This window comes from Artemia sp. Qi Xiang Cuo, chromosome 20 (assembly GCF_049724085.1).
Source record: "Artemia sp. Qi Xiang Cuo chromosome 20, ASM4972408v1, whole genome shotgun sequence".
Taxonomy (NCBI): Eukaryota; Metazoa; Arthropoda; class Branchiopoda; order Anostraca; family Artemiidae; genus Artemia; species Artemia sp. Qi Xiang Cuo.
The window spans coordinates 45,937,568-45,964,138 of record NC_142813.1 but is presented as its reverse complement, the minus strand read 5'-3'; the positions used below and the strand labels follow the sequence as shown (position 1 = coordinate 45,964,138).

The 26,571-nt window shown below is 34.4% G+C and overlaps 1 protein-coding gene across 1 annotated transcript; it reads left to right on the top strand.

Moving 5' to 3' along the window:
• Positions 1-2,358: 2,358 nt before the first annotated feature.
• Positions 2,359-25,513, top strand: LOC148940275 (uncharacterized). Its single transcript, XM_089106006.1, has 7 exons — positions 2,359-2,494; positions 4,840-4,892; positions 6,918-6,985; positions 9,224-9,275; positions 10,773-11,053; positions 23,373-23,646; positions 25,385-25,513. The coding sequence occupies exons 2-7, from the start codon at positions 4,859-4,861 to the stop codon at positions 25,429-25,431; spliced, it is 756 nt and encodes a 251-aa protein (XP_088962132.1). The 5' UTR covers positions 2,359-2,494; positions 4,840-4,858; the 3' UTR covers positions 25,432-25,513.
• Positions 25,514-26,571: the final 1,058 nt, after the last annotated feature.

Below are 26,571 nucleotides of genomic sequence, written 5' to 3'. Positions count from 1 at the left end.
TTTTGACAGAATATGTACCACTGATCGCTTAGCAATGTAGCGCTGTTTAGAGAACGCTTTTGTGGACTTTTCCAATGTTCGGGAGACGAATTATATGTTTGAATGTGTGTATGTCCATTGAGTCACTATCTTATTTGAGGATGGGGAACAATATGACTAGTTATGGTGGCATGTCATCTGGGCTTGAAGATATATTCTTGTCAAGGTTCTACAGAATACGTAAGTTTGTGGGAGTGAAACAATTCACTCAATCTGTGTGATGGAAAATTAGGAGCTTTTTAACTATTGTCATCGAAGGTTAAAAATTGAGTAAAAGATTTGCCACTAGCTTCATCCTTTGCATACGGCTCTTCAAAAAGATTTCCTCAATTGGAACGAAAAAATTAGACTTTTTATCTTTTTCACAATTTGACAATGGAAGGACTTTTGACAATGGTAACACCTTCCTAACTATTCCTTTCATCTTCCTTTACACCTTCCTTCCTAACTTCCTTCACCATAACACCTTCCTTCCTAACATCCTTCACCATAACACCTTCACCATAACACCTTCCTTACTAAATTCCTTCACCATAACACCTTCACCATAACACCTTCCTTTCTAAGTTCCTACGCCATAACACCGTCACCATAACACCTTCCTTCCTAACTTCCTTCACCATAACACCTTCACCATAACACCTTCCTTCCTAACTTCCATCGCCGTAACACCTTCACCATAACACCTTCAATCCTAACTTCCTTCACCATAACTCCTTCACCAAAACAACTTCCTTACTATCTTCATTCACCATAACACCTTCACCATAACACCTTCCTTCCTAACTTCCAACACCTTAACACCTTCACCCTAACACCTTCCTTCCAAAATTCCTTCACCGTAACACCTTCACCAGAACACCTTCCTTCCTAACTTCCTTCACCATAACACCTTCACCATAACACCTTCCTTCCTAACTTCCTTCACCATAACACCTTCCTTACTAACTTCCTTCACCATAACACCTTCACCATAACACCTTCCTTCCTAACTTCCTAACTTCCTAGTCCATCAACTTGCTTTACGAAGTCCATTGAAAGATGCTGTCAAACATTTCTTTATATGTCTTAGTCTGTGTTGTCTTCATCCTTTACCATTTGGAAGAATAAAAGCTGTTGGGTGTAATATGTTTTTGGCTTATTATTGGCTTATTTTTACCAACGTTTTTTTTATTTAGTACCTGCTATTACCAGAAACTGCGAAACTACATGCGAGGGGGGTCTTTTCTATTAAAATTTGAATTCTCAAATTTTACCAATTGGTAATTGTATTATATAGTAACGACCACTCAAGTTGTTCATCTATTGACTCAATGTAAACCGGTTTCTTTCGCTAGTTTCTTTCAGTTTAGCGTGAGACATGACAAAAACAAGTGACAGAGAAGAGGGAAAATATATAATTTGGGCTGCATATCTGCACATTAGGGGGAGGAGGCTAAAGTATTTGGACACTGTGAATTTCGATGACAGTTCTTCCGTCATAATATGCATAATAATTGTACCTAGCACTTTAGGTATGCAGACCCGCTGTACTTTACCCCCAACCCCCTAATGTGCAAATATATAGCCCAAATTTGATTCTAAATTCTTGTATTTTTATCATAGTTAGTTACATTTCATTAGGATTGAGCCTCAGAGGGACAGGTTCTACGTAGATGAAGAATATTAGCTCGGCGCTATATCATACAAGTACCTACTATTTTGTCAAGATGTGTTTGTATGGTTGTGTCAGGGTCCAACAACACAAACATTTGTGGTTTTATTTTCACTGCCTTTGGTAAACAAAGAATTAAGGTCCTACAGCAACTTGCTATTGATAGTCCTTGCTAGCAAGGACATTCTCTAAATTCCTTCATTATATAACGGAAATTGTTTCTTTGGTGATAATGGTCAATTCTTTATATAAATCTTCTCTTATTGTCTGTCTCGTTTTTCTCGTCGTATACTACGAGTATAACCGTTTTGTAATTATTTTTTCATGGCCATGAAATATTTCTTACATTATTATTCGAACCCTGGTTTTTTTTCAAAAAACCCCGTTGCGAGGTCTTTTTTTTTCATCAAAACACAACTAGTGACAAAATTAAGAAAATGATTTAAGTATTACCAATAATGCACCGTTGGAAATTTAAAAACTATATTTAAATTTCAAGGGTAGCGCTTATTCTTTTTAATACGGACAAAATGTCCTTTTTCATTGTTATTTGATTTAATGATTTTATCTTTTGTTATTAACCAGGGGCATGAAATTGTTGTATGAAAGAGAAAAGAAAAGTTTTTGTTCCTCGAGTTTATTCCAGTAATCAATTTGACTTAGTACTTATTTCGTTGAATCTGTTTAACTAAATCATTCGAATTTCAAGCTTTCAAAGGTTCTAAAGCTATTTAGGATATTTTGGTGTTTGGTCTTGCTGCGAAAGGATAGTACATTATATCCATTTTATTAGAAAGCTTGGTAAGTGCAAAAAAAAAACTAGCAAACAATATTGAGAAAAACTAGCAAAACTTCTAGTATTAATAATAATCAATAACTCGGAGTGTTTTAGTTGCTATTTTTAGTATTATTACTAAAAAACTTTAGTAAATAATGCTCATCTTTTAGTATTAATCGCTCTACGGGTTTAAAATAGAATTTAGAACTGATTAAAAGTCAATTAAGATAAGAATGTATCGATTGATTAAGAATATATAAATGAATAGAACACATTTTTTTAAATCTGTTTAACTAAATAATTCAAAAACTAAAGTACTAAGGACAATGAAAATCAAATTTTACTGTTTGTATTGGTCTAGTATGAACATACAAAACCACATGGATATTAAAAAATGGTAACTTTTGTCTTATAGCCACCACGCTCAAGTTCTGTCGATGAGTGAAGTTTGGCTAATGCTAATGAAATAAAACAAAATATAATGAAAATGTAATACTTTATCAACAAAATTAGAAAATTACAACAAAAAGTTATGGGAGGGGCCACCCAGACCGCATTATATTAAATACATAACCTAAACTAACCTAAGAAAAATACCAAGTAAATATTTAATTAAAATATAGCTACAGTGTAGTTTCCCGTCGAGCCGAAGCTAATATCATCTGGCATAAAGACCGTGAAAACCAGTTATTGTCTCATGTCCGCGATGCAAGATCTTGAGTGTGGTGGCTATAAGACAAAAGTACCTAAGAAATTAAGAAAAAAGCTGCTAAATTCAATTTCTCAATGAAAAAGTCCTCCAAATGCATTTATCCCGTTTTTGGTAATAGCGGGGGCCAAACTTAAAATAAAAACGCGGGTAAAAAATTAGAAAAAAGAAAGGTAAAAACATATGACACCAAACGGCTTCAGAAGATGTAACTTTTCTTTGAAGATGTGATTGTCTGTGGAAAGCAACAAGTTGTTAACGTTTGAACTTTTACATATGGAAAGTGTTGTCAAATTTACCTTTTTAGTTTTGCTTATTGATTTCTCGGTTCAACGTGGCAACACCGACGAAAACATATTACTCCTCTTAACACTTAAAACTATGTGACAACCAAAAGATAGAAGTTAGAAAATCGCGGTTTTCACATATGAAGAGACCTAAGAGGAGTCTAGGGGGCAAAATATTTTTATTCAATCCCACTTTTATTATTATATTTTATATTATTATTCAATCCCATTGTTCAATCCTATTCTAGGATTATAACGAGAGAAGGTTTTAAGATGAGTAAGACACGTTCTGCGGAAGAACGATATTAGATCGCCAAATATCGTCCTTGTTGACCAACCATCTAGGGTCAAACGAAAAGCAGGTTGCCCTCGAATAGGGGTGACCTAAGGAAAGATTTAAGGGAGATGAGAACTTCTTGAGAGGATTTCTAGAGGGAGACTTTAAATAAATTGAGATGAAGGAGGAGTTTGCGTAATTGGGATGGAGGAGGTGGCTTCGTGTTGCAGTCCGTTGCTATTAGGGACTGGCTCCTTCGAAACTCTTTACTATAATTTTGCATTACTGGTACCAGCTAGACAATTTGGAAGAGGTACTAGTCCTTCTAAGAATCTGTTTCCTGTCCTATTGATATTCTTTCTATGAGGTTTAAATTCTACGGGAAGGCAGGGTACTAAATATATCATAACAGTTTCCTCCCCCGACAAAGTCTCTAGGCTATATTCTAAATGACACACCGGTTTTGAAAAACTGTTTAATAGTTTTATAGGTTTGAACTCTCTGAAAATGCTAAGTCAAATGTACGCAGTACTTCAGATCACTGAAGCTCCAGGCACATTTGCAGTCCTGTTGATGTCTCGTCGGTGCTCTTTGGATATCAAATATTATTATCCTAGGATGGGCATACAGATATATAGGGGGAGGTAAGAAATAGTGTTCTGTCAGAACACAGTTTCACAGCCACATTTGAGAATTTTTCTAGTTGGAATAATAAGGTTTTTTGAAGGTACGACCCCCTCATTGCACTCATTCTTAGAAGCATCCTCCTATAACTGCATGTTATTAATGATTTTCTTAAAATATTACAATTCTTGCAGCCAAGATTTTCAAAACAAGGGCAAATTTTACTTTTCTTAGTTAACGCTAGTGTTTTTACTCTGACTTCTCTTTATCTTTTTTTCGAAACTTGAGCTTCAAAAATTCGGTACTCCGACAGTTAAATGTCTACGCACTTACCTGCAACGAGCTTTCAAATTATAATATTCATTTGTTTATATCCTTTATTTATATTCTTTATATTATAATATATTCTTTATATTCTATCCCTTATATTGTTAATATTCTTCGTTTTTTTTCTTGAAATATTTTTTTTAGGTATTGAAATCTACTGACCATGATGAAAACTTTGATTGTTGGACTTGCATTGAGTAAGTAGTGTTGTTTTTAATTATATTACGTGAATTTTTGCGTTTTATTATGATTGAGAAACTGAAATCAGATAAATGAACAAAATCAAACCAAAATACCCAAGCGAGCAATAAACAAATAATTTTTTCATTCGCCTCACTAAGTTTCAATTCGCATAGAACTCATGTGACTAAACCAGGCTATGTTCAACAAGGAATTGATAGTATAATCAAATTAAAAATCAGATCTTGGTTAAACAATTAATAATGCGTGCCACTCTTTATATTCTAAGTCTATGTAATGCATTCAGGGCCATATCCAGGATTTTGTATTTCGGTTTTTTTTTACAAAATGATTTTTTTTGGGAGGGGGGGAGTACAAAGAAACTGTAAAAAACGCATCAAAAATTTATTTTTATTCATTTTTGTGACGTTTTTACGAGTCGGACAAACATTTCAGTTGGAGGGTAGGGGGGTTCATATCCCTTAACCCCCCTCCACACCTGGATACGGCCTTGACTGCATTCAAATGACTGGCTAAAACGATATACAGGACTTTGAACGGTTTTAAAATTCACTTGATTTTGTGTTGATTCAGCGGAGCTTAAGATAGTGTACCCACAGTGAAACAAGAGGGAGGGGACTGCTGGTAAAACCCTCGTTATTTTAAGGATATGGGTTCCTTTTATTGGCTTAAAAAATCTATAGGATGACCCAATTAGGATGAGCCGATCAGCAGAGATGAGCCAATCAGGTGGATACAACTCTTCGCAATTATGTGTGCGGATTTTGAAAATACCAAAATCAGGGGTTGGGTATTAAATTAGAAACAGTTTGCTGCAGGATAAAATTGTAAGGCTGCAGTTCCATTTATTTTGAGGCCAATTTGCGATTATGAAGTACATTCCAGGAACCAATTACCATTAATTATATTTATGATTAGTTAGTTGTTGTTACCTTCATCCTAACATTACTTATTACTTGAAAATTTACCCCTTATATGCTTATAATAAGAAAATGGTGTTAATTTTTTGTTGTGTTCAAATCTATAATGCAAAGAACTGACCAGTATTTCTATTACCTGATATTTGGAACGCAAATAGTAATAAATAACTGCCATCTGAAACGGACTCTTAGCTAATATTGAACCCATTCATGAAAAAATTTATTTAATTGGTTAATTCTAACTAACTTAGATAGAAAATTGTCACCATATGGTGAAGGTTTCTAATTTGCTATTCTTAGCTTCTTCTTCATTGTTATATGCAGTCCAAGAACAAACTTATGTGGACTCAAAAGTAAATCGCAAAAACTTCAAATAACTCTAGATTGAATGTTGACATCGGGTAGCTTAAGAATCTATCTGGATTTCCTTATGAATTGGTTTGGTATTAGCTAAATCTTACAGTCAGCAAGAGTAGTTTTCTGACCGTTAAAACTAACTTTTAATAAGTTAAATTTCATCAATACCAATTAACTGTTCTTTTTTTCCTTCTTTCTCCTAATTTCAGTGTAATTTTGTTTATTTTATAATAACAAAAACTTCGATCTAGACGTCAAATTTTGCTTTCACAACACCCACCCAATGGAAAAATGCCTTGCTATTGCAAACATTCTGTTGCGTTTTTTTTAGATTTTAGTTGAAAAATTCATTTCTCTGGCTTTGAAAATTTGCTTTGAAATAACTAAATTTTTCTCTTTAATCATTGTGAAAATGATAAAATTCTTTGGATATTAAAATTCTTTACTTTTTATAGAAACCTATGATATTTTGCTTCTAACACGTATACTTGACAGATTTCATTTGACACCGTCATCTAATCCTTTCCACGTGACAAGATTTTACATTTTCTGTCAAAGTTGGCTTTAGAATTTGGGACTATTTTTGAAATTTCTTAACTTACCATGACAGTATTTCGCTTTCACTCAAAAACACCGGCTAGATTTCATACGACAGCACTGCTTGGTCATTTGCTTGACAAGGTTTATCATTTTCCATAAGAATTTGGCTTTCTGAACTTAACATGACATCTGATTTTATTTTAGTTGCCTGCATTGCTGCTGTTGATAATTCCACTGCAACCGATGATGTCAAGTCAGCAAGCAAAACAATAGTAAGTCAAATTTGTTATCAGTATTAGCAGCAGTAATATTGATTAGTAATTAAAAAAGATTGCTTAAAAAATTGCTAATGTTATGGGATTTGAACCCAAGGTTTTTCACATTAAACCTTGAACAAACCCTGAACCAACCGACACACTTGCACGTCTTTTCATTGCATTTCAATTCAGCATAGCATTTTAACTGGGTTCTGAGGAGTAGGGTGAATTATTTTCCAGTAATTTTCCTCGGTTAAAAAACCACAGATACTTTGTGCAACACACCAGTGCTTTATTCTTATGGTTTTACGTTTCTGGCTCTTGGGGAGAGAGGGGTGGAGGACAAACCTAAACGAAATTTGTTCCCTGTTTTCTTCGATCTGTATTATTAACTTATATTTCCTTAGCAAAATGGTTTTTTGCTAGTAATGAAACTTGGGTGTGGAACATTTCTCGGTTCTATTAAAAAGGGGTCTGCAGCACCAGGCTAGTGTTCTTCAGGATCTAAAATAAGGGTAGCAGTTTATTAATTTTAGGACCAGCTGGCTAATACAGATATCCAAGGAAATTTTATATATTTGACACCAGTTCTTGCATTGTTTTTTATTTAAATTACGTTCTGAGGGGTAGGGTGAAATATTTTTCCTCGGTTAAAGGAATCACAGATATTTTGTACAAAACAGCAATATTTTACTCTTATGGTATTTGAGGGATCTTGGAGGGAGGGGTGGAGCATTTACCTAAACAAAATTTGTTCCTTGTTTTCTTCGATCTGTGTTATTGACATGTTTCCCTGGCAAAACGGTTTTTTCAAGTGATGACTCTATCGGCACCCACCGGATGCGCCGTCATTCTATCTACATTATTTTATTGATTTTCGTTGCCACCGAAATTAGTGATCAGAATACCTGATTTTATGTACCTTTAAATTTCTTTGGTACTGAAATGGCAGGTTATTACCAAAGACAAAAAGTATATGATATTAGATACATTTTATCTGAGGTTGCTGCCGAGACTAGATCTAAAGAGGCCCGACCCGTGCACCGTAGAATCGACCTATAGTTTTCCCATATTTATGTATTGGTTATGATAATGTATCATAATTGTTACGTTATGATGTATTTTTTTATTTCGATGCTTTCCATTCCTCAAAAGCTGTGTGGGTAATATTGTTACATTTGTTATGAAATATGTGTATTAGATTGTGTTTGCCTTGTCTTTATTATTTTTTATTTTATTACTTCGTTTATGTTCTATGTAGTATTCCGGGTTTTCAGTAAATTCATTTACGAATTCAATAGAGGCCAGATTTTGCAAAATATCGCGGTCAGATTTCACCGTTAACCTGGAGTCATGCTTTATATTTAGAAAGGAATTTTGTTACGGAAGAATAGAATAAAAGACACCAATAAGCATGAATCTAGCCTTTAGCCCTTTTCTGCTTCAACGGCTTGCTTATAGCTTGTTTACGTTAGAATTTTGTACAGGTACGATTTCACTTGCAGTAGTTAGAAGGCTAGTTTGGCTGAAAGAAATTCTACCCAAGAGGCCAGTGCTTCTATAGCATTAGCAGTTGCCGCTTTATCTTTGATTATACTAAAGAAGAAGGTAAAGAAAACAGCATTCGATTTACAGTCCATACCGGCGGTGCTGATCTCCATTTCATGGCCCTTCAGCCAGGAAGCGTAATTAGGGGTTGGATCTCCCCATTGTACTTGATCATGCTAGCTTGATCATACATTAGCAGTAAGATTGGATTTCACAGTCCTTACTGGCGGTGCTGATCTCCGTTTCATGACCCTTCAGCCAGGAAGTGTAATGGTGGTCAGGATCTTCCCATTGCACTTGATAATGATGGCCTAAACAGCAAAAATCATTAGCTAAAATTAGCTCTCTTTGGCTCATTTTACAGAGTTGTTTTTCTCAAGTTGAATTGACGCATACTTAATTGCCATTTTCGTAAAATCATTAGTCAAATTTGATTTTTACTGCCGAGTTGGCAGAAACAAACCCAGCTAGTGTTGGCTATAATTTTTTTAGCATGAAATGGATTAATTATTAGTTAATAATTGAATTAATTTTTAACATAAAATTAGGTTAATAGCCATCAGTTCTGGAATCAATAGTTTCTTACCAAAGAAGGGTAAATTGAGTTACCATTTGATTATAGTATTGAATAAGTCATATTCGCTTGGGCTTGCACCAGATTTAAACCACCTTAAAGCAACACCCTGAAAATAATTTAATTTGCAGGACAAACGTGGATTCGGAGGCAACTCTATTGGCTATGGAGCTTCTGCACCAGGTACTAAGTTACTTTTTTTCGTTTTCGAAATTATTTTCACGGTTCAATGTCGCAACGCAGATGAAAATTGTCCTAAAAGGTTCATTATTTAAACAAATCTTTTAATTGCATTTACAAAAATATTATAATAATTTTGTTTTGTTTTCATTTATAATGATTTTAAACGTAATTTAAAATGTAAGAACTTATAAAATCGGAGTTTTCAGGTATGAATAGACCTAAGATGGTCCAGAGGTGGAAACTGTGTTTATGTTGATGTCTTTGGTACTCTAAGTCCTTAATGCCTAGATTGAACTTGATCCAACAGCCTGGCATTAGTTTAAGATTATAGTAGCCTACAGAAGCGCCAGTTGTCTGTACGATCATTAAGATAGAGGGGGGGGGCATCATTAATGCATATTTCTTTTGTACAGTTTTACTTACTTGTATACAAACTCATAAATGCAAAATAATAATAAAAAAAGATGGAAGACCCAATTCTAGCAGTACCACTGCACGGATGTAGATACTTCATGACATCCAGATTCTAGATATTGCAGACTTCCTGTATCTAGACTTCCAGATTCTAGATACTTCATGACACCACAATTATTAGTGGGATATCCAGAGTTTGTGCCACAATAATCTGAATCTAGATCCAGTGATCCTCTCCAAAGAATCCATATATATTGGTAAGAAAATCTTGCTAAAGTTGAAAAAGTTATACCAATGAACGTTCTCGTACTTAATCAGATAAGTAAACGTCAATAAATCTTGCACCGGATCTTCCCAAAGGAATTCTTACTATTTAACAATCGTCTAAATATTTCATGTAATTTCTTTTAATAGACGATTCTTCATGATTTATGTGTACTTTCTTTACTGTCCCGCATAAGGGCATGCTGGAGATTGACCCTCCTTCTAAGAGACTTCTTTTAGAAAAACTATGTCATAAATATTACAGAAAACTTGGTGTTTTGATAAATTTTATTAATTATATGATTTTATGGTAAATTCATTAGGAAAAACTGTTAATTTGCTACTATAGAATGCATATTTATGTAATTTTATAATTTCGGTTTCTCTTTTGCTTGAAAGATTTTTCTTAAAGTTAGTAAGCCCTTTTTTGAAATATAATGGGGCTTAGCTTCCCCCCCAGGGTTTCTGGGTTTCTTCTGGGTACACTGTGTTTCTTTTGGGTAGTTTCTGGGTACACCACGGAAGTATGTACTTTTTGAGAGCTATTTAAATACCTTTCCATTTGTTGGGAAATTGGTGTGAGAGTTTTCATTGCGCTTGGTTGAAGGTTGTAAGTCATAATGACGAAAACACCAGAATTCATAAGTGCAAAAAGGAAAGGTTCAATAAATAGACAAATTACAGTAAACATGGAAGGGAAGCAAAAAAAAGGCTTCGACAATGTTCTTATACCGTGCATTTATCAAACATAGTCCTGTCATTTTTCATCTTGGATAGAAGTATAGGCTTTCTGATATAAAACATAATTATTTCTTTTAGCTGTTCACAGTGGTGGTTATGGTGGTGCCTCAAGTATTGCTCAACAAGCAGCAAACCAGGCAAAAGCGGCTCAACAAGCACAATTGGGTGCAGCTGCTCAGGCTGCTCAACAAGCAACAGCTTCTCTAGCTGCTCAGGCCGTTCAAGCAGCTCAGCAAGCGGCTGCCGTAGTTGCTGCTAAGCAGAATCAGGCAGCCCAAATTACTCAGGCAGCACAAGCTGCCCAGGCTGCCGCCCAAACTGAAGCTTCACTTGCTGCTCAAGTATCAGTTGCAGTGCAGGTATGTTAATAAGAAGTGATGTTGTTTGAACAGCAGTCGTAACAGTTATATTCTAGCTTGACTACAAGCTAGACTAGTTACGTAACTAGTTATAGCTTGACTTTTATTAAGTTTCTTATAAATCACAGAGTACTGGTATCAATTTTTCTGGTTCCAGCACAGGTTTTCAAAGAATACTTCCTTTTAAGGATATGTTAAATAATAACTCTTCGTAAAATACTAAATTTAATATTTAATCCAACTCACATTGTAAGCAAAAGAAAACGAACTGGGAAAATATTTAGATATCAGTCATTATTAAATGGGAAGTTCGTGGGAGGGTGTAAAAAGGGAGGCTCTGAATAGATTGGGATGGAGGAGAAGCGTGCGAAGCTGTGTTGGCCTCAGGCGGCGTGGTGCTGCGGTGAGTTGTTAGTAGTAATAGTAGTAGTATTATAGCCTATAATATCAACCAGCCTGACATTATTTTCATTTCTAATACTTATTAAATAAAAAAAAACAAGTTTTTTAAACTGAAAGTAAGGAGCGACATTAAAACTTAAAACGAACAGAAATTATTCCGTATATGAAAGGGGCTGTCCCCTTCTCAACGCCTCGTTCTTTACGCTTAAGTTTTTTATTGTTTTAAAACCAAGAGCTGTGAGAAAGATTCTATCTTTAGCGCAAAGAGCGAGGCGTTGAGGAAAGGACAGCTCGTGTCGTATGCGAAATAATTTCGGGTTGTTTTAAGTTTTAATGTCATACGTTACTTTCAGTGAAAGAAAACTTGTTTTTTTTTATTTAATTTCTGATCGTTTTTTAGTTAATGCAGCTTTTATTTTGGCTAACCGTCATTGAATAAGTTAACAAAATTTGCATAAAATTTTACTTTTCTTTTGCTAAATGGATGTCTTTACAAATTAACTTACAACTAACTTCTATATTCGTATATTTTTCTTCTGGCAAAAATACAAAGTTGCAGATTTTGAGATATGAGATTGAAACCTATGTAATAGGGTTTTCTGATACGCTGAATCTGACGGTGTGATTTTCATTAAAATTCTTTCACTTGTAGGGGATGTTTCCTCCCTCTTTAAAAAGTCGGGTAAATTTTATCAGGTTCGTAGCCTTTGATGAGTAATACTAAACTTAATAAAATTTATATATTTAGAATCAGCATTATAAACACATTCTTTTGATACATTTATTGACATCAAAATTTTTAAAAGTTTTTAAAACTTTCGATTACTATTGAGCCGTATCGCTTGTTTTTTTATTGTTTTTTTTTTATTACGTATGTGTTATTACGTATATAAGGGTGTTCTCCCCTTAGTCAATACCACGCTCTTTACGTTAAAATTTAAAAAAAATTTGATTCACAAACCTCTGAATCACAAAGGCCGTTTAATTAGAACATACAGCTCTTTTGACAGCGCTAAAAAAAAATGTAGCGTACATAGCGAGGTATTGACTTGCGAGAGAGCCCCCTCATAAGCATACTAATTTCTGTTTATTTTCAGTTCTAATGTTGCTTCTTACTTTCAGTTGAAAAAACTTTTTTTTTTATTTAATTTCTGATCGTTTTTTAAATAATGCTTGGAAATCCGCCACCTCCTTCATAGAAATGTCCCTTGCCCCAGAGAAACCTCCTCCACGGAAAGATTCTCCAGAGTAATCCCCTCCTCAAGCCCCTCCCCCTCCAGAAAAAAATCCTTCCTGAAAATGTCTGTATATTTCCCAATAACCAATAAATAATGCTGGCAAGTCCGGCGCCCCCTTCATGGAAATTTCCCTTCCCCCATGAAACATTCCTTCATGGACAGATCCTCCAACATAACCCCCGACCCACCCTTCCCTCCCACGACCACAAAAAAACCCTCCTGAAAACTTCTGTATACTTCCCAATAACCAATACTATCTGTTAACATTGGGTAAAGTTCATAACTTTTAGCCCTCCCCCTGGGGACTTCGGGGGATTAAGTCATCATAAAAGACATATTTATCATATTTTCGACCATGCTGAACAAAATGGCTATCTCAAAATTTTGATTGGGTGACTTTGGGAAAGAAATAAGCGTGGGAGGGGGCCTAGTTGCCCTCCATTTTTTTTGGTCAATTAAAAAGAGCACTAGAACTTTTAATTTCTGTTCCAATGAGTCCTCCCACGATATTCTAGGACCACTGGGTCGATACGATCACCCCTGGGAAAAAAAAAACAAAAAAACAAATAAACACGCATCCGTGATCTTTCTTCTGGCAAAAAATGCAAAATTCCACATTTATGAAGATAGGAGCTTGAAACTTATACAGTAGCGTTTTCTGATACGCTGAATATGATAGTGTGATTTTCATTGAGGTTCTATATCTTTTAGGGGGTCTTTCCCCCTTTTTTGAAAATCATCCAAATTTTCTCAGGCGCGTAACTTTTGATGGGTAGCACTAAACTTGATGAAAGTTATATATTTGAAATCAGCATTAAAATCTGATTCTTTTGATGTATCTATTGGTATCAAAAATCCGTTTTCTAGAGTTTCGGTTACCATTGAGCCGGGTCGCTCCTTACTTACAGTTCGTTACCACGAACTATTTGATAGAGACGTTTTCAGGGGCGATTTTTACGGTGGGAAGGGTATTTTTTTTTGGGGGGGGAGGGGAAGGGGTTACTTAGTAGGATCTTTCCATGGAGGAATCTTTCATGGGGGAAGGGAATTTTTAATTGAGGGGAAGTCAGATTTCCCAGCATTATTTAAAAAACGATCAGAAACTAAATAAAAATCATTTTTTTCAGCTGAAAGTAAGGAGGAACATTAAAACTTAAAACGAAAAAGAAATTATAATGTATATGAGTGAATCTCCCCCTCTTCAATACCTTGCTCTTTACGCTAAATTTTTTTTAAGCACTTTTAAAAGAGCTATTTAAAATTTATTTCGAATTTTTATTTGAATTGAGTAATTTTCTGGGCGATTCCCAGAAAGTGGATAGCTGTTTGTTTGGCGAATGTACTGCTTTGTTTTGAGTACATTAAGTTTGAGCACATTAATGAATATGAATAAATAAGAATGAGACAAGATTTCTGCGAAAGGGGCATTTTAGATGTGAATCAGAGAAAAAGGTCTTTCTGGGTTGATTATCCGAACAACACAGATTTGCAAATTTAAATTTTCTACTATAGAAAAACTACATCAATGGCTTGCAAAAATGTTCAATGATACATGTGACATAACATTTTATTTTGATGCATTTGCAGTGTCAATCGAGGAGAAGTTGGAGCCTACCAATAACTACACAGAATTTCATAAACAATAATAAAGTTGATAAACCAATTTTTTTATTATATCTTCAAAGAATAGTTCTCAGCGCCTAACAACAATAAATCACAATTTACTCCCAGCTCTTTTTACAGCTACAAGGATTGTAGTTGTAAACAACTACACTTTTAACAACTAGAAGCATGTGCTACCTAAAGGATAAAAAAAATCCAAGGAGGATACGAGAGTCTAAGGAAGACAACTCCTCGTGTGTGCAATTATAAGGATATGCAGGCAGAAGTTCAATCTTGTGATAAGAAACGTACACGGAAATTGACTTTGGAGCGGTCCAAAATTTCAAATAGAGCACAAATTAAAAAAAAGAACGCAGACAACGAGAAGCCATAGGAAAAATCACGACAATCTTGTGATTTTAAAAGAAGGACGGGCATTAATATACCATGCTCCTACACTCTGTGCACGATTGCTTATATTTATCAGTAGTGGTTTCTTTAAGGAGGCACAAGCAAAACGGATTTATCATCCTTCAAAATAGCACACAAAATTCGTGTAGGTTCTAATTCATATAGATAAATTAATAATTAAAACTAGCAATCAGACGAGTTACAATATATGTAAGAAATGGAATATCTTAGTCCCTTGTAAGCATTAAATAAAAAAACAAGTTCCCCCACCCCCTCAATATTCAAATATATACCCTAAATTGGATATAGCGGTGGTGTGAAGTGAATTTGCGCCAAAAGCGATTATTATTTTTGGAAAGAGCAAAAAGCATAGAGTGGTATGTTCACTTTATTCAAAAGTCAATAATATGAACTGCTCAATATAGCGATTATATTAACCCATTTTTCATTGCCATTTTTAATTGGCTCCAATAGTTTTGACCTTTGATTTTCATTTGAACGTCTGATTACCCCAGCTCGGCGTCTTTTCGAGATTGCAAGAAGTGTCTAAACTACAGCTTTAGGCTACCCTATATTTTCCTAATGTATCCTTTTATATCATTTTGAATGTATGGGTCCCATCCAAAACAAATTCTTGGATCCGTGACTGGTAAGATAAGTTTTTATTTCAGAAAAAATGGCTATCCCAAGCAGAATTGGGTCATTCGCGCTTTAAAATGGTGCATAGGCCTAAAGTCTTTGCAGAATTTTATCAGTTTGAGAGTAGACTTTGAAAAAGTTTGTTTTGGTTGTTGCTTCGCCATCGCCATACTGAATGTGGCATACTCACTTTTCAATTTCCAAGAAAAATGGTTGTGCCCAACAGCTTTTAACTTCCTTCTATAAAATTTGATGTTGAATCTACCACGTTTTCACTTGCTATTTATACTTTTATCGACTTATTTGTAAGTAGTTGAAATACCAGAAAGACGCCTGGGGGACGGCCCAGGCAGAGATAACAGAGATCATACCGGCCAGCTGTTCTATCTTTTGCACTTAAATAATTTAATTAGAATTTTTTATTTCACTTAATATTTTTTCTATCATCATTTCATAAAAGGGCAAATAATGTGCAAAAAGAGTGCAAATCCGGTCCGTGGAGTGAAAGAGTGCAGCGAACAAAAAGGTTGAATTTCACACGAAAAGTGTGTAAGTTGGCAACCCTGCTCTCCAAATGGTAACAAGCATGCCCATTCTTAGGGGGAAGTTCGTGCTTGCCACCAGGGCTTCCACTATCCCCGAATTTTCGGGGAATTCCTCGAAAATCTATGTGTCTCCCCGAAAAAAAATTTGGTTCCCCCAATCCCCGGAATTTTCCCCGAAAATCATTCAATCACGGTGTCACCCCTAGTGACTATCCCTAGCAAACATTACTTTACATACCATAATTTTTCTCTACACTTTTGTTCGTTAATTTTCGTCTCCTGTGGTACTTTGCATAAAAACCAGGCCGATATAATTTAAGTATGGACGGTTCTTCATATTTTCACAAAAGTGTTATTTTCCTGGATTTAGATAAAACCATTTTGAATGCAGTATTCCAAATTCTATAAGATTCTTACATTTATGTCATTTGTGGTCAAGACACTCTTGACAAAATTAGCCAAGAATTATACTTGAAGTTGTGAAACGGAACACTCAGCTGGATTTTGGGTTTTGAAATTCAACTTCTAAAGAGGGAGCCGAAATCATAAGTTTAAATTTTGTTTTCGTTTGCTATTTTTGGTTTTGGACTTACTGCACTAATGTTTAATACTTAATGATTGAACGCATAAAACATTGAAGGAATTGATCTTTTTGCTAGGAATTCTTAACATTAAAAATGTTCTTTAATTCGGTGTGTAAATTTTAAGTTCTTTTCTTTTTTTATCTGAGAATTGTATTTTGTCACACCACCCTTTTTCGTCAATTCACCCAGAACTCCCCTCACATTTATTATTTTGGTCCTTTCACCTGTGTAATATTTTCAGAGGGTAGAGTATTTTAAATTGCAGTTTCAGGATCTTTTTAGGGTCTTACAAAGCTGTTAGTAGGGCAAAGAAAATTTTACGGAAAACATGTTCTGCTCAAATTCGGGATAGCCAAGAAACTTGTATAAATATTTAGGCCTACCTTTACACCCTCTAATGCTTGAACAATTAGTAACCCTGTATGTCTGGGATACAAACAAATTAATTTGAAGAAATTGTGGTATAATTATTTCTTCTTGAGAACTATCCCTAAATACCATATTCTTACTATAAGAAATGCACCACCTCCTCCCCCTCCTAATGAGGTAAAACTTAGCTATAGACTATGTACAAGGTCGGGAAACAGGGGATTTCAGCGGAAGTGACCCCAAAAATATTATTCATAAGAAAATTTCCATTACAGTTTAAAGTAAAAATTTTATTATTAGTCTCGTATTGTTTTCTTGTCAAGTTTTATATTATTGTGGGACTTATTTATCACGAACTGCTGGTTAATAATGCCAAATAATGTTATTGTGAAGAAAAATAATAAGTAACTTTTATATGATTTGTAGCCTATAGCTATCATGTCCAGCATTAGATGGGCTGATAAAAAATTGAGACTGCAATAAATACTATATTTGGAACATGGATGGCCGCAGGGTTGGTGGGAGGGGTGGAAGTTAATCAGTGACTACATAGTAAGTATAAGGTAACAACTGGAAAGGAAAGCATAGCAGAAACAAACAATAAAACAAATGTATTTTCTGTAGGGGGGGGGGGGGTATTTTCCGATTGTGTTTTCCACGGTGGGTATTTTTGTGAGGGGGGAGGGGTATTTTTAGGTTTCGGTACTTGTTAAGAATCCAGTAAACATGTGATAAGTGAAGTTTCGTTAATGCTAATGAAATAAAACAAAGTATGATAAAAATATAATAGTTTAGAAACAAATTTGGGCTATATATTTTCACATTGCTGGGGGTAAAGCATAGAATATATGAAATACGTAACCTAACCTAAACTAGGTACCTTTTTTGCCCCTTCAACCCCAAAAACTAAAGTTTAAATATTTTTCACAGAGTGAGCAATACCTCACAAGGCAGCGGAAACCTGTTTTTCATTAGGATTTCATTAGATTCTAGATGTTGCTCTTCGCGTGTTTACTGAATTCTTAACAAGTACCCGATTTTTTTCCGCGGGGGGATTTTCCGGAGGGGGGGGGGGGTAACATCTAAAACATTAGAATCAGTATGAGAAACCAATTTCATTTAGTTCTTGTTTGTTTTAAGTTTTAATGTTGCCCCATACTTATAGGTTGAATTTTGTTTGTTTAATTTACCTATATAAAACCTCAAACAATATTTGTTTTTAATTATTATTAATGAATTACTGAGATTGATGACTTAATGAAAAACTGCTACTGGTATTTACAGTTCACATGTGTTCACTATTTTTTCTTAGACAATTTGAAGTTTTCGCAGCAATATCAGCAATAAGTGTTTTCAGCTATGATTTCCGATCTACTGCTCTGGCTCTAAACCCTACTTTGTAAAACGCTTGATTTACTACGCGGATCCAAGCCCTACTTGAGCCTGAAAACGAAGCTAAAACACATTTTGGCTTCAAATTTTTGCAACAAAATTCCATTTTGTTTTTCCCCGAATTTTGAAGACTTGTCCCCGAATTTTAAGATTCGAGAGTGGAAGCCCTGCTTGCCACCCCCTAAAAAAATTTTTGACTCGTTAAAATATACTACGAATATATATAAAGTTATAAACTAGATTCATTCTTTAATCTGTAACTTCCATCCCTCGAATAACAGTTCTAGCTACATTCCACGGTCGGGTTTTTATGGCGTTTCTTCAAACCATTGTATATGCTGCTTGATGAAGATCAGGGTGTCAATCTTCAATCAATTCAGCACTTCAAAAATTATTTAAAATCTGAATTTTGAGAAAATCTGCAAAACCTTGAACATTGACTTAGTATATAACTTTTCATCAAACATAGTTCTGCAAACAGTTTCTTATAAATTATTTCTTTTCTTAATCTCAAAAATTAATTTGAAAATTTTATTTGTTTATGCTATATGGTGCGAAATGTATTTTTATTAACAATTTTTAGAATACAGTTCCAAAACTACCAATTAAGAGGGAATTTTTCAAATTAATGCTTTAAACTTTGAAGATTTGAAATGTGTCCCAATGACTATTTTTTGATATGCCGATACGCAAAGGAGACCAGTTGATGATAAAACATAAACATCTCTTTATTAAGTAAAAAATAAAATGGTGTCAGAGTAATTTGAAACGTCTCAGAATTATATGAAAGCATTGGCAAGTTATTTTGAACTATTACTAACTGTTCAGAAGGACAATTTGATAGCCCTAGATTTATTTAATTAGACAATTTGATAGCCCCAGAAGTATAATTTTTTTGGAAAATGGCTCAATTTTTTTTTAATTGGCAACCTGAAATTCTTTGCCCGAAAAAAGGATCTAAATAGGTCTCAAGTTTGAAAAAATTCAATTTGAGCCTTAATTTTGGAAAAAAATTCATATAAGCGATATCATATTTATGAGCACATTTCAAGAACATGAATTACATCATTTCCCCTCAAGGATTGGGCGTATCATGTTTAGAGAAAACAAATCTGTATATATATATATATATATATATATATATATATATATATATATATATATATATATATATATATATATATATATATATATATATATATATATATATATATATATATATATATATATATATATATATATATATATATATATAACTGTAACATAATAATGGAAGGCATTACCATCATATTACAAAGAAACGAATTTCATTTGTAAATAATGCAGTAAATATTTAAAAAAATATTATTCTTTTTGCTGCTACAATGTTTCCCCAAAAGTAGCTGTTCAAAAAGGCGAAGGTATTTGTCTCTCTCGAGATTATATTTCCTTGTCAGTGTAGATTTGCTTCTCAGTATTAGCTAAGCTGTTTTCAAAAAAACTGGGCTATTTTACTCTCCACAGATAAGTAGTAAAGTTATTGGCTTTCAAAAATACGCCACAAAACTATACCAATAGAGGTGAACTACAATAGTAACCGAAACTCTAAAGAAAGAATTTTTTATAACAACTAATATGCAAAGAATTGGCTTGTTATGCTTATTCCAAGCATATACAATTTATAAAATTTAACGTTGCTTATCAAAAGTAAACTTTTGATAAGTGACAGGCTTCAAAAGTGGCCACAGGCAAGACCGTATCCAGGGGGGGTTGATCCTTCCCCAAAATTTTTGCCCAACTCATAAAAACGAAGCAAAAATGCATATAAACCAATTTGTCAAACCTTTCATAAATTTTTTTTGTAACCAACCATCCCCCTCCCTAAACAAAAATTCTGGCTACAGCCCTGGTCACAGGTTTTTGACAAATTTCACAGGTTTTTTGGTACTTTTTCACAGTTTCAAGTATTCCTTGGTGGCAGCACTGGTTCGAATATCAAACAGTGCGCTGCAAGAAAAATACGGTTTGATCTCACTTTCTTGGGCTATAACGAAAGAAACTTTACCATGACTAAGTCACCTTTTATGGTTGAAAGACGACACATTGTAGAAGATCATGTTTATTGGACAATTATCTGTGGCCAAACGAAAACCAGGTTGTTCCTAAAATAATTGGGAAGAGGTCATTAGAAGAGATTTTGGTTGGAAATTCAAGCTACATGTGAGGGGGTAAAAGGTGAAACTTCGAAAAGATTGTACTTGAGAATGAATCGTTACCAGAGGGATTTTTTAGTGTGGCGGTAGTGTGGCGCGCTTTATGTTTTAATATAAAGTTTCCAAAATTCACCAAAACTTATAAAGCATATATAAAACTTTATATAAACCACATAAAGTGTCTTCTGCATGCGTTTTCTTTATTCTTCTGTTTTGTTACTTCAATTTGTAGCTTATTAACATGTTAGTGGTAGAAAATAAATAATATTATTATTATTGTTGCCAGTTTTGTGCTCCTTTTTTGAGATGATATTCGGGTAAGTATTGTTGCCTTCTATATATATTTTTTTATTATTTTTCTTTTTAATTAAAGAATAAGGTTTTGTTAAAATTTAGACATCAATAGTAGATAATACACATCGAGTTTCAGTAAGCTCAGAAATGGAATAAAAATAGTTGCAGGGAAACAAGTTCAGTTTCGTAACATCTATTTCCTAATAAATCTTATTCTATATTAAATAAAAAAAACAAGTTTTTTTCACTGAAAGTAAGGAACGACGTTAAAACTTAAAACCGACAGAAATTATTCCGTATATGAAGGGGGCTGTCCCCTCCTCAACGCCTCGCTCTTTACGCTAAAGTGTTTTTATTGTTTAAAAAAGAGTTGTGAGAAAGTCAAACTTTAGCGTAAAGAGCGAGGCGTTGAGGAGGGACAGCCCCTTCATATACGGAATAATTTCTGTTCGTTTTAAGTTTTAACGTTGTTCCTTACTTTCAGTTAAAAAAACTTGTTTTTTTATTTAATTTTTGAACGTTTTTGAATTAATGCAGGTTTTGATTTTGGCTCACCGTACATGAATAATTAAAACAAAATTTGCATATTATATTTGGTTAAATGGCTTTCTCGAAACTTGTTTAATTTTATTTACGAACGTTTTTATTAGTAATAAATATACGTAACTTAGAATTAACTTACGTAACGAACTTCTATATTCATAAATTTTTAACACGTATATTAGGGGGTTCGCCCCCTAGTCAATACCCTGCTCTTTAAACTATAGTTCGAATTTTTTTTTTCAGTTCTTTAAAAATGACCTCTTAATCACAATCAGTTGATCAGTTGAAAAACTTGTTTTTTTTTATTTAATTCCTTATATTTTTATTTAATAATGCTGGGAAATCCGGCGCCCCCTTCATAGCAATGTCCCTTCCCCCATGAAAACTTCCTTCATGGAAAGATCCTTCCATATAGCCCCCGCCCCGCTCCTTCCCCCACCAACCAGAAAAAATCACCTCTGAAAAACACTGTATACTTCCCAAAAACCAAAACTATATGTTAACATTGAGTAAAGTTCATAACTATCAGCCCTCACCCTGGGGACTTTGGGGGACCAAGTCATCCTAAAAGACATTTTTATAATATTTTCGACTATGCTGAACAAAATGGCTATCTCAAACTTTTGATCGGGTGACTTTGGGGAAAAAATGAGCTTCGGAGGGGGCCTAGTTGCCCTCCATTTTTTTTTGGTCACTAAAAAAGGGCACTAGAAGTTTAAATTTCCGTTGCAATGAGCCCTCCCACGATATTCTAGGACCACTGGCTCGATACGATCACCCCTGGGAAAAAAAAAAAAAACAAACAAACAAACAAACAAATGAACACGCATCCGTGATCTTTCTTCTGGCAAAAAATGGAAAATTCCACCTTTTTGTAGATAGGACCTTGAAACCTCTATAGTAGGGTTCTCTGATACGCTGAATATGATGGTGTGATTTTCATTAAGGTTCTATAATTTTTAGGGGGTCTTTCTCCCTTTTTTCCAAAATCAGCCAAATTTTCTCAGGCACGTAACTTTTGATGGGTAAGATTAAACTTAATGAACCTTATATATTTGAAATCAGATTTAAAATCTGATTCTTTTGATGTATCTATTGGTATCAAAATCCCGTTTTTTAGAGTTTCGGTTACCATTGAGCCGGGTCGCTCCTTACTTACACTTCGTTACCACGATTCGTTACCACGAACTGTTTGATAAAAAGATTTAACCGCTGTTAGTTTAAACGATACTTAAAAAGAATTTAGTGTATATTATAAGAGAGAGGGAAGAGATAAAGGAGGGAAATCTGATAGCTCACAATCAGTGGGAGCAAAGCTGAGGGCAAGGCTAATTAATAAAAATGATAAATTATTAACAAAATCACTTTCCCCGATGTAATACTCTAAGTTGAGTGAATGATGCAAACTCTGTTCGGGACTAAAGCATCTTCAGTTTACAATTTTTAGCACCCTTATTATTCTTACAACCTTGTTAGAGTTAATTATTAGGGTGTGATTCATCTATCCTGATCCACTAGGCTCTTGCTAATCGGTGTGAGCTAGTGAGACTAGAAGTTTTTTATTCTATTAAAATATATTTTTATGCCATGGTGAGAGTGGAATACAGTTTCATAGGCAGTTGCGAATCGTTTCACTTGTATTCTTAAATATCCTCAAGTATGGGGAGGGGGGGAGAGAAAAATCCGTAGAGTTTTGGAAATAGAAGTTTTGGAAGCTGTTATAATTATAGAAGAAGTGAAGTATTCTTATTTTTCTGCTTCAGCTTTAATATCCTTGGGATTTACCATCCCAGGCATACTTCTCATTTTTGCGATTGATGAGTCGGCAGTGCTAAAGTTGAACGCTTATTAGAAAATTCAACATATCCTTTTCTAAATCCTATTCTAATGCTTTTCTAAAGGATTATAAGGATTTTCTGAAGAGTTCTTAGTCTTACTTTATACAAATATCTTAGGTAGATGCAACAGCTTTTCATGACTGCTTTGAATTTAACTTGCTGATCACGGCTGGAATTTTTATTCCATGGTCTTTAAAGAAATATGGCAGAGTCTGCAGAATGGAGCTTGATAATTTTATATAATAATATATTTAAATCTTTTATTTTTAGGCTGCTGAATCTTCAAAAGTCCAGGCTATTCAGATAGCCCAAGCTCTTGCTTCAGCTGCTGCTGCAGCACGGGCTCATGCTAACCAAGCAGCAGCAACACTTCAGGCAGTCTTGAATGTCCAAGGCATCCAAAATCAGATGGCTCAACAAGCAGCAGCAAATGCCCAAGCCTTAGCAAACAAGCAACAAGCAGCACTTGCTGATTTGGCTGGAGCCCAACAAGCTGCCAATAAAGCAGCATCGGCTGCTTCAACAGCCCAGTCAAACGCTATTGGTAAGTTGTTTTGATAGAAGTAATTCAGATAGAAGTTTGTGTGTGCTAGAAGTGAAGTTTGAAATAATGGCCATGGTTGGATCTGGACTCCATCCAAGAGCTAAGTTTTTTGACAATAAAATCTGTGTTTTCATATTTTGTAAGTGTTACAAGCTTCCAGAAGTCAATGAGGCACGTAAAACTTTTGCCTTCTGTTTTAACTCGGTCATACTAATTTGCCTTTGATTTCTATTGGCTAATAGAACCTATCATTTATTATTTTTATTTTTTATTTTACAAAAGACAAAATCAAGCCATCGAAATGACAATGGGTGACATTGACGTCATAACAAATATATGGATGTGTCATTGGCGTCATAGGGGTGACATTGACGTCATAACAAATATATGGATGTGGCAGTCTTTCAAGAATTATGTACCTTAAAGTACCAAGATATTAAAATAAAGACATAATCTCCTGACCCCATCTTGTGTCAATTTATGTATCAAAGTTGAAATTTTCAAAAATTTACTTTTTGGTTGTTTCAAAAATCTAAATTTCTTATGGCAGTATCTCATTTTCTTCAGCGTTGCCATGTTGAACCGTGAAACTAAATAAGAGAAACTAATTAATTTATCTTGATGACACTTCTAGCCCGTAAAAATTTAAACATTAGCAATCTTTTGTTTCCCAAAAACTACAATCTCAAAGGAAAGTTAAATCTTCTTAAGCTATTTGGTGCTGGATATTTTTAGCGTATGGTTTCTGGTATTTCACCCACTTTTAATTTTCTTTAATTTGGCACCCACTACTACCGAACTACACAACTGTATATGGAGTCCTTTTTAAAGGACTCCATTAAAACTAAAACTAAAACTAAATTAACTAACTAATTAACTAAATAACTAACGAATTAACTAAATAAACTAGTTTCATCAAAACTAAATTCCTGACATTCCTAAAATTTTAGGATATACATGGTTGTGTCAGTTTCCACGTAGTAACCAATTCAAGTTAAAATATTTTTTTACACTGTCCTTGGTATATTTGTTATTTTTGAAATGATCTACTGCGTTTTTGCTGAATTTAAAACTTGAAAGGGTGTTCTACTGACACGCAATATGTCAACTTCTTAATGTCTGGAGTAGGCAACGATCCCTAAATTACACATGCAAGTGGATCAGTAATCATATCTTCAGTACCCAATTTTGTCACTATACATCATATAATTTGCTTGAGTATATAACAAATGTATGCTAGGCTAGAACCAACATTTTTCAGAAATTCAATTTTTGAAACAAACCAGACGGAGAAGAAGTAAACGTTGAAATTAATTACAATTTTAGTATAAATGACGTACCCAATGGTAAGAGTACGGATTAATGCTCTGCTCGGGAGTACGAGGCCCGTGATTTGATTCCCGTCTGCGCAAGGATGGGCCACGGGCCAGGAACGTTTTTCTCTAAGGAATCCAGCATCTGAAACATCGATTCAACCTTCAGTGCGCCATCAAAGGCTCGAGAGAATTGCTATCTTTTATAAAAGAAGCAAAACAATTCTTAGGATAATTTTTCCATGGATGCGCAAGGATACTTTATCTTTATACAAGAATAGTATCCCATTTTCAAAGCTTTGGAGCATTACCCCAACTAGTAGTGAAGCAGCGTAAGCTACGGATTTGCTTTTCATTTTGCTTACAGAAAAAAAGGGATTTTAAGACTTATAATTTTCACAATGTATTCATTCATTTTTTTTTAGGTGGATCCTATGGCTTTAGTTCTGGCAACGCAGGATATGGTCATTGAGGGTGATAAAAGTTTCAGCAAGTTTGTGTTATGGTTGATTTGAGTTTTTATATTTTTCTTAAATACAGTTTATTAGTTATTTTTTTGGCTTGAAAAAGAACGAAGTATTATTGAGAAAAAACGGCTGTATTATTCATTGTTGGATAATTAGTAAGCTGTTCCAACTGCAACAGATCTGGCTCAGAATAGCACGTCAGTTAGTAAGTAAAAATAAAAAAATGTCTTTTTTTATACATACATTGTTTCTGCCCCCTTTTTTTGGTGCTAAGGATGGTTTAGCGAAAGTTTTTGCCGCAATAGTTGAATTTAAGGTAGTTGAGTTTATTGTTGCTAAGTTGTTGGGTGATCGAGTTGGTGGGGTTTGAGTAGTTTCGTGGTTGAAATTAAGGTAGTTGACTTATGTGGTATTTAAGGCGATGGTGGTTTAGTTGTTTGGTGGTCAAGTTATTCTGGTTGAGTTGATGGTGGTTTTGTTGTGTGTTCATCCTACTGGCTACATTTGGGTGTTCAAAATCAGCAACATGTCAATGTTTTCCTCCTGAGAATTGGTTCTGCCTTTCAGCGATTAATTAAAAAAAACTGTTTTTTCACCTGAAAGTAAGGGGCAACTATAAAACATAAAACGGAACAAAACTATTCCGTATATGATCGGGATGCCCCCTCCTCATTACCTTAGCTCTTCACGCTAAAATATTTTAGTATTTGATAAAAACATTTTGTTCTAGTTAAACGGCCATCGTGTTTAAGGAGTTGTTCTTAAGGAATGGGGTCAAAAAGTCATGTACAAATTATCCCCTTAAATACGTGATGATTTCTGCTCGTTTTAAGTTTTATTTTTGCTCTTACTTTCAGCTGAAAAAAAATAGTTTTTTTATATGAATTTTTATCATTTTTCAAATAATGCCGGTGAATCTGTCTCCCCTCTCCGAGGCAAATTACCCCGTCACGAAAATTCCTTCTTGGAAAGTAACTTCTAAGTAAAATCTCCCTTCCCCGAGACAATTCCATCCCTGCTGAAAATTCCACCCATGAAATTTTATGCGGACAATTCCGCCTTGAAAATTCTCTTTAAGCTACTTTTAAATAAAAAAAGACTTTTTTCTGTTTAATTATTAACTGTTTTTTAAATCTAGCCGGAAA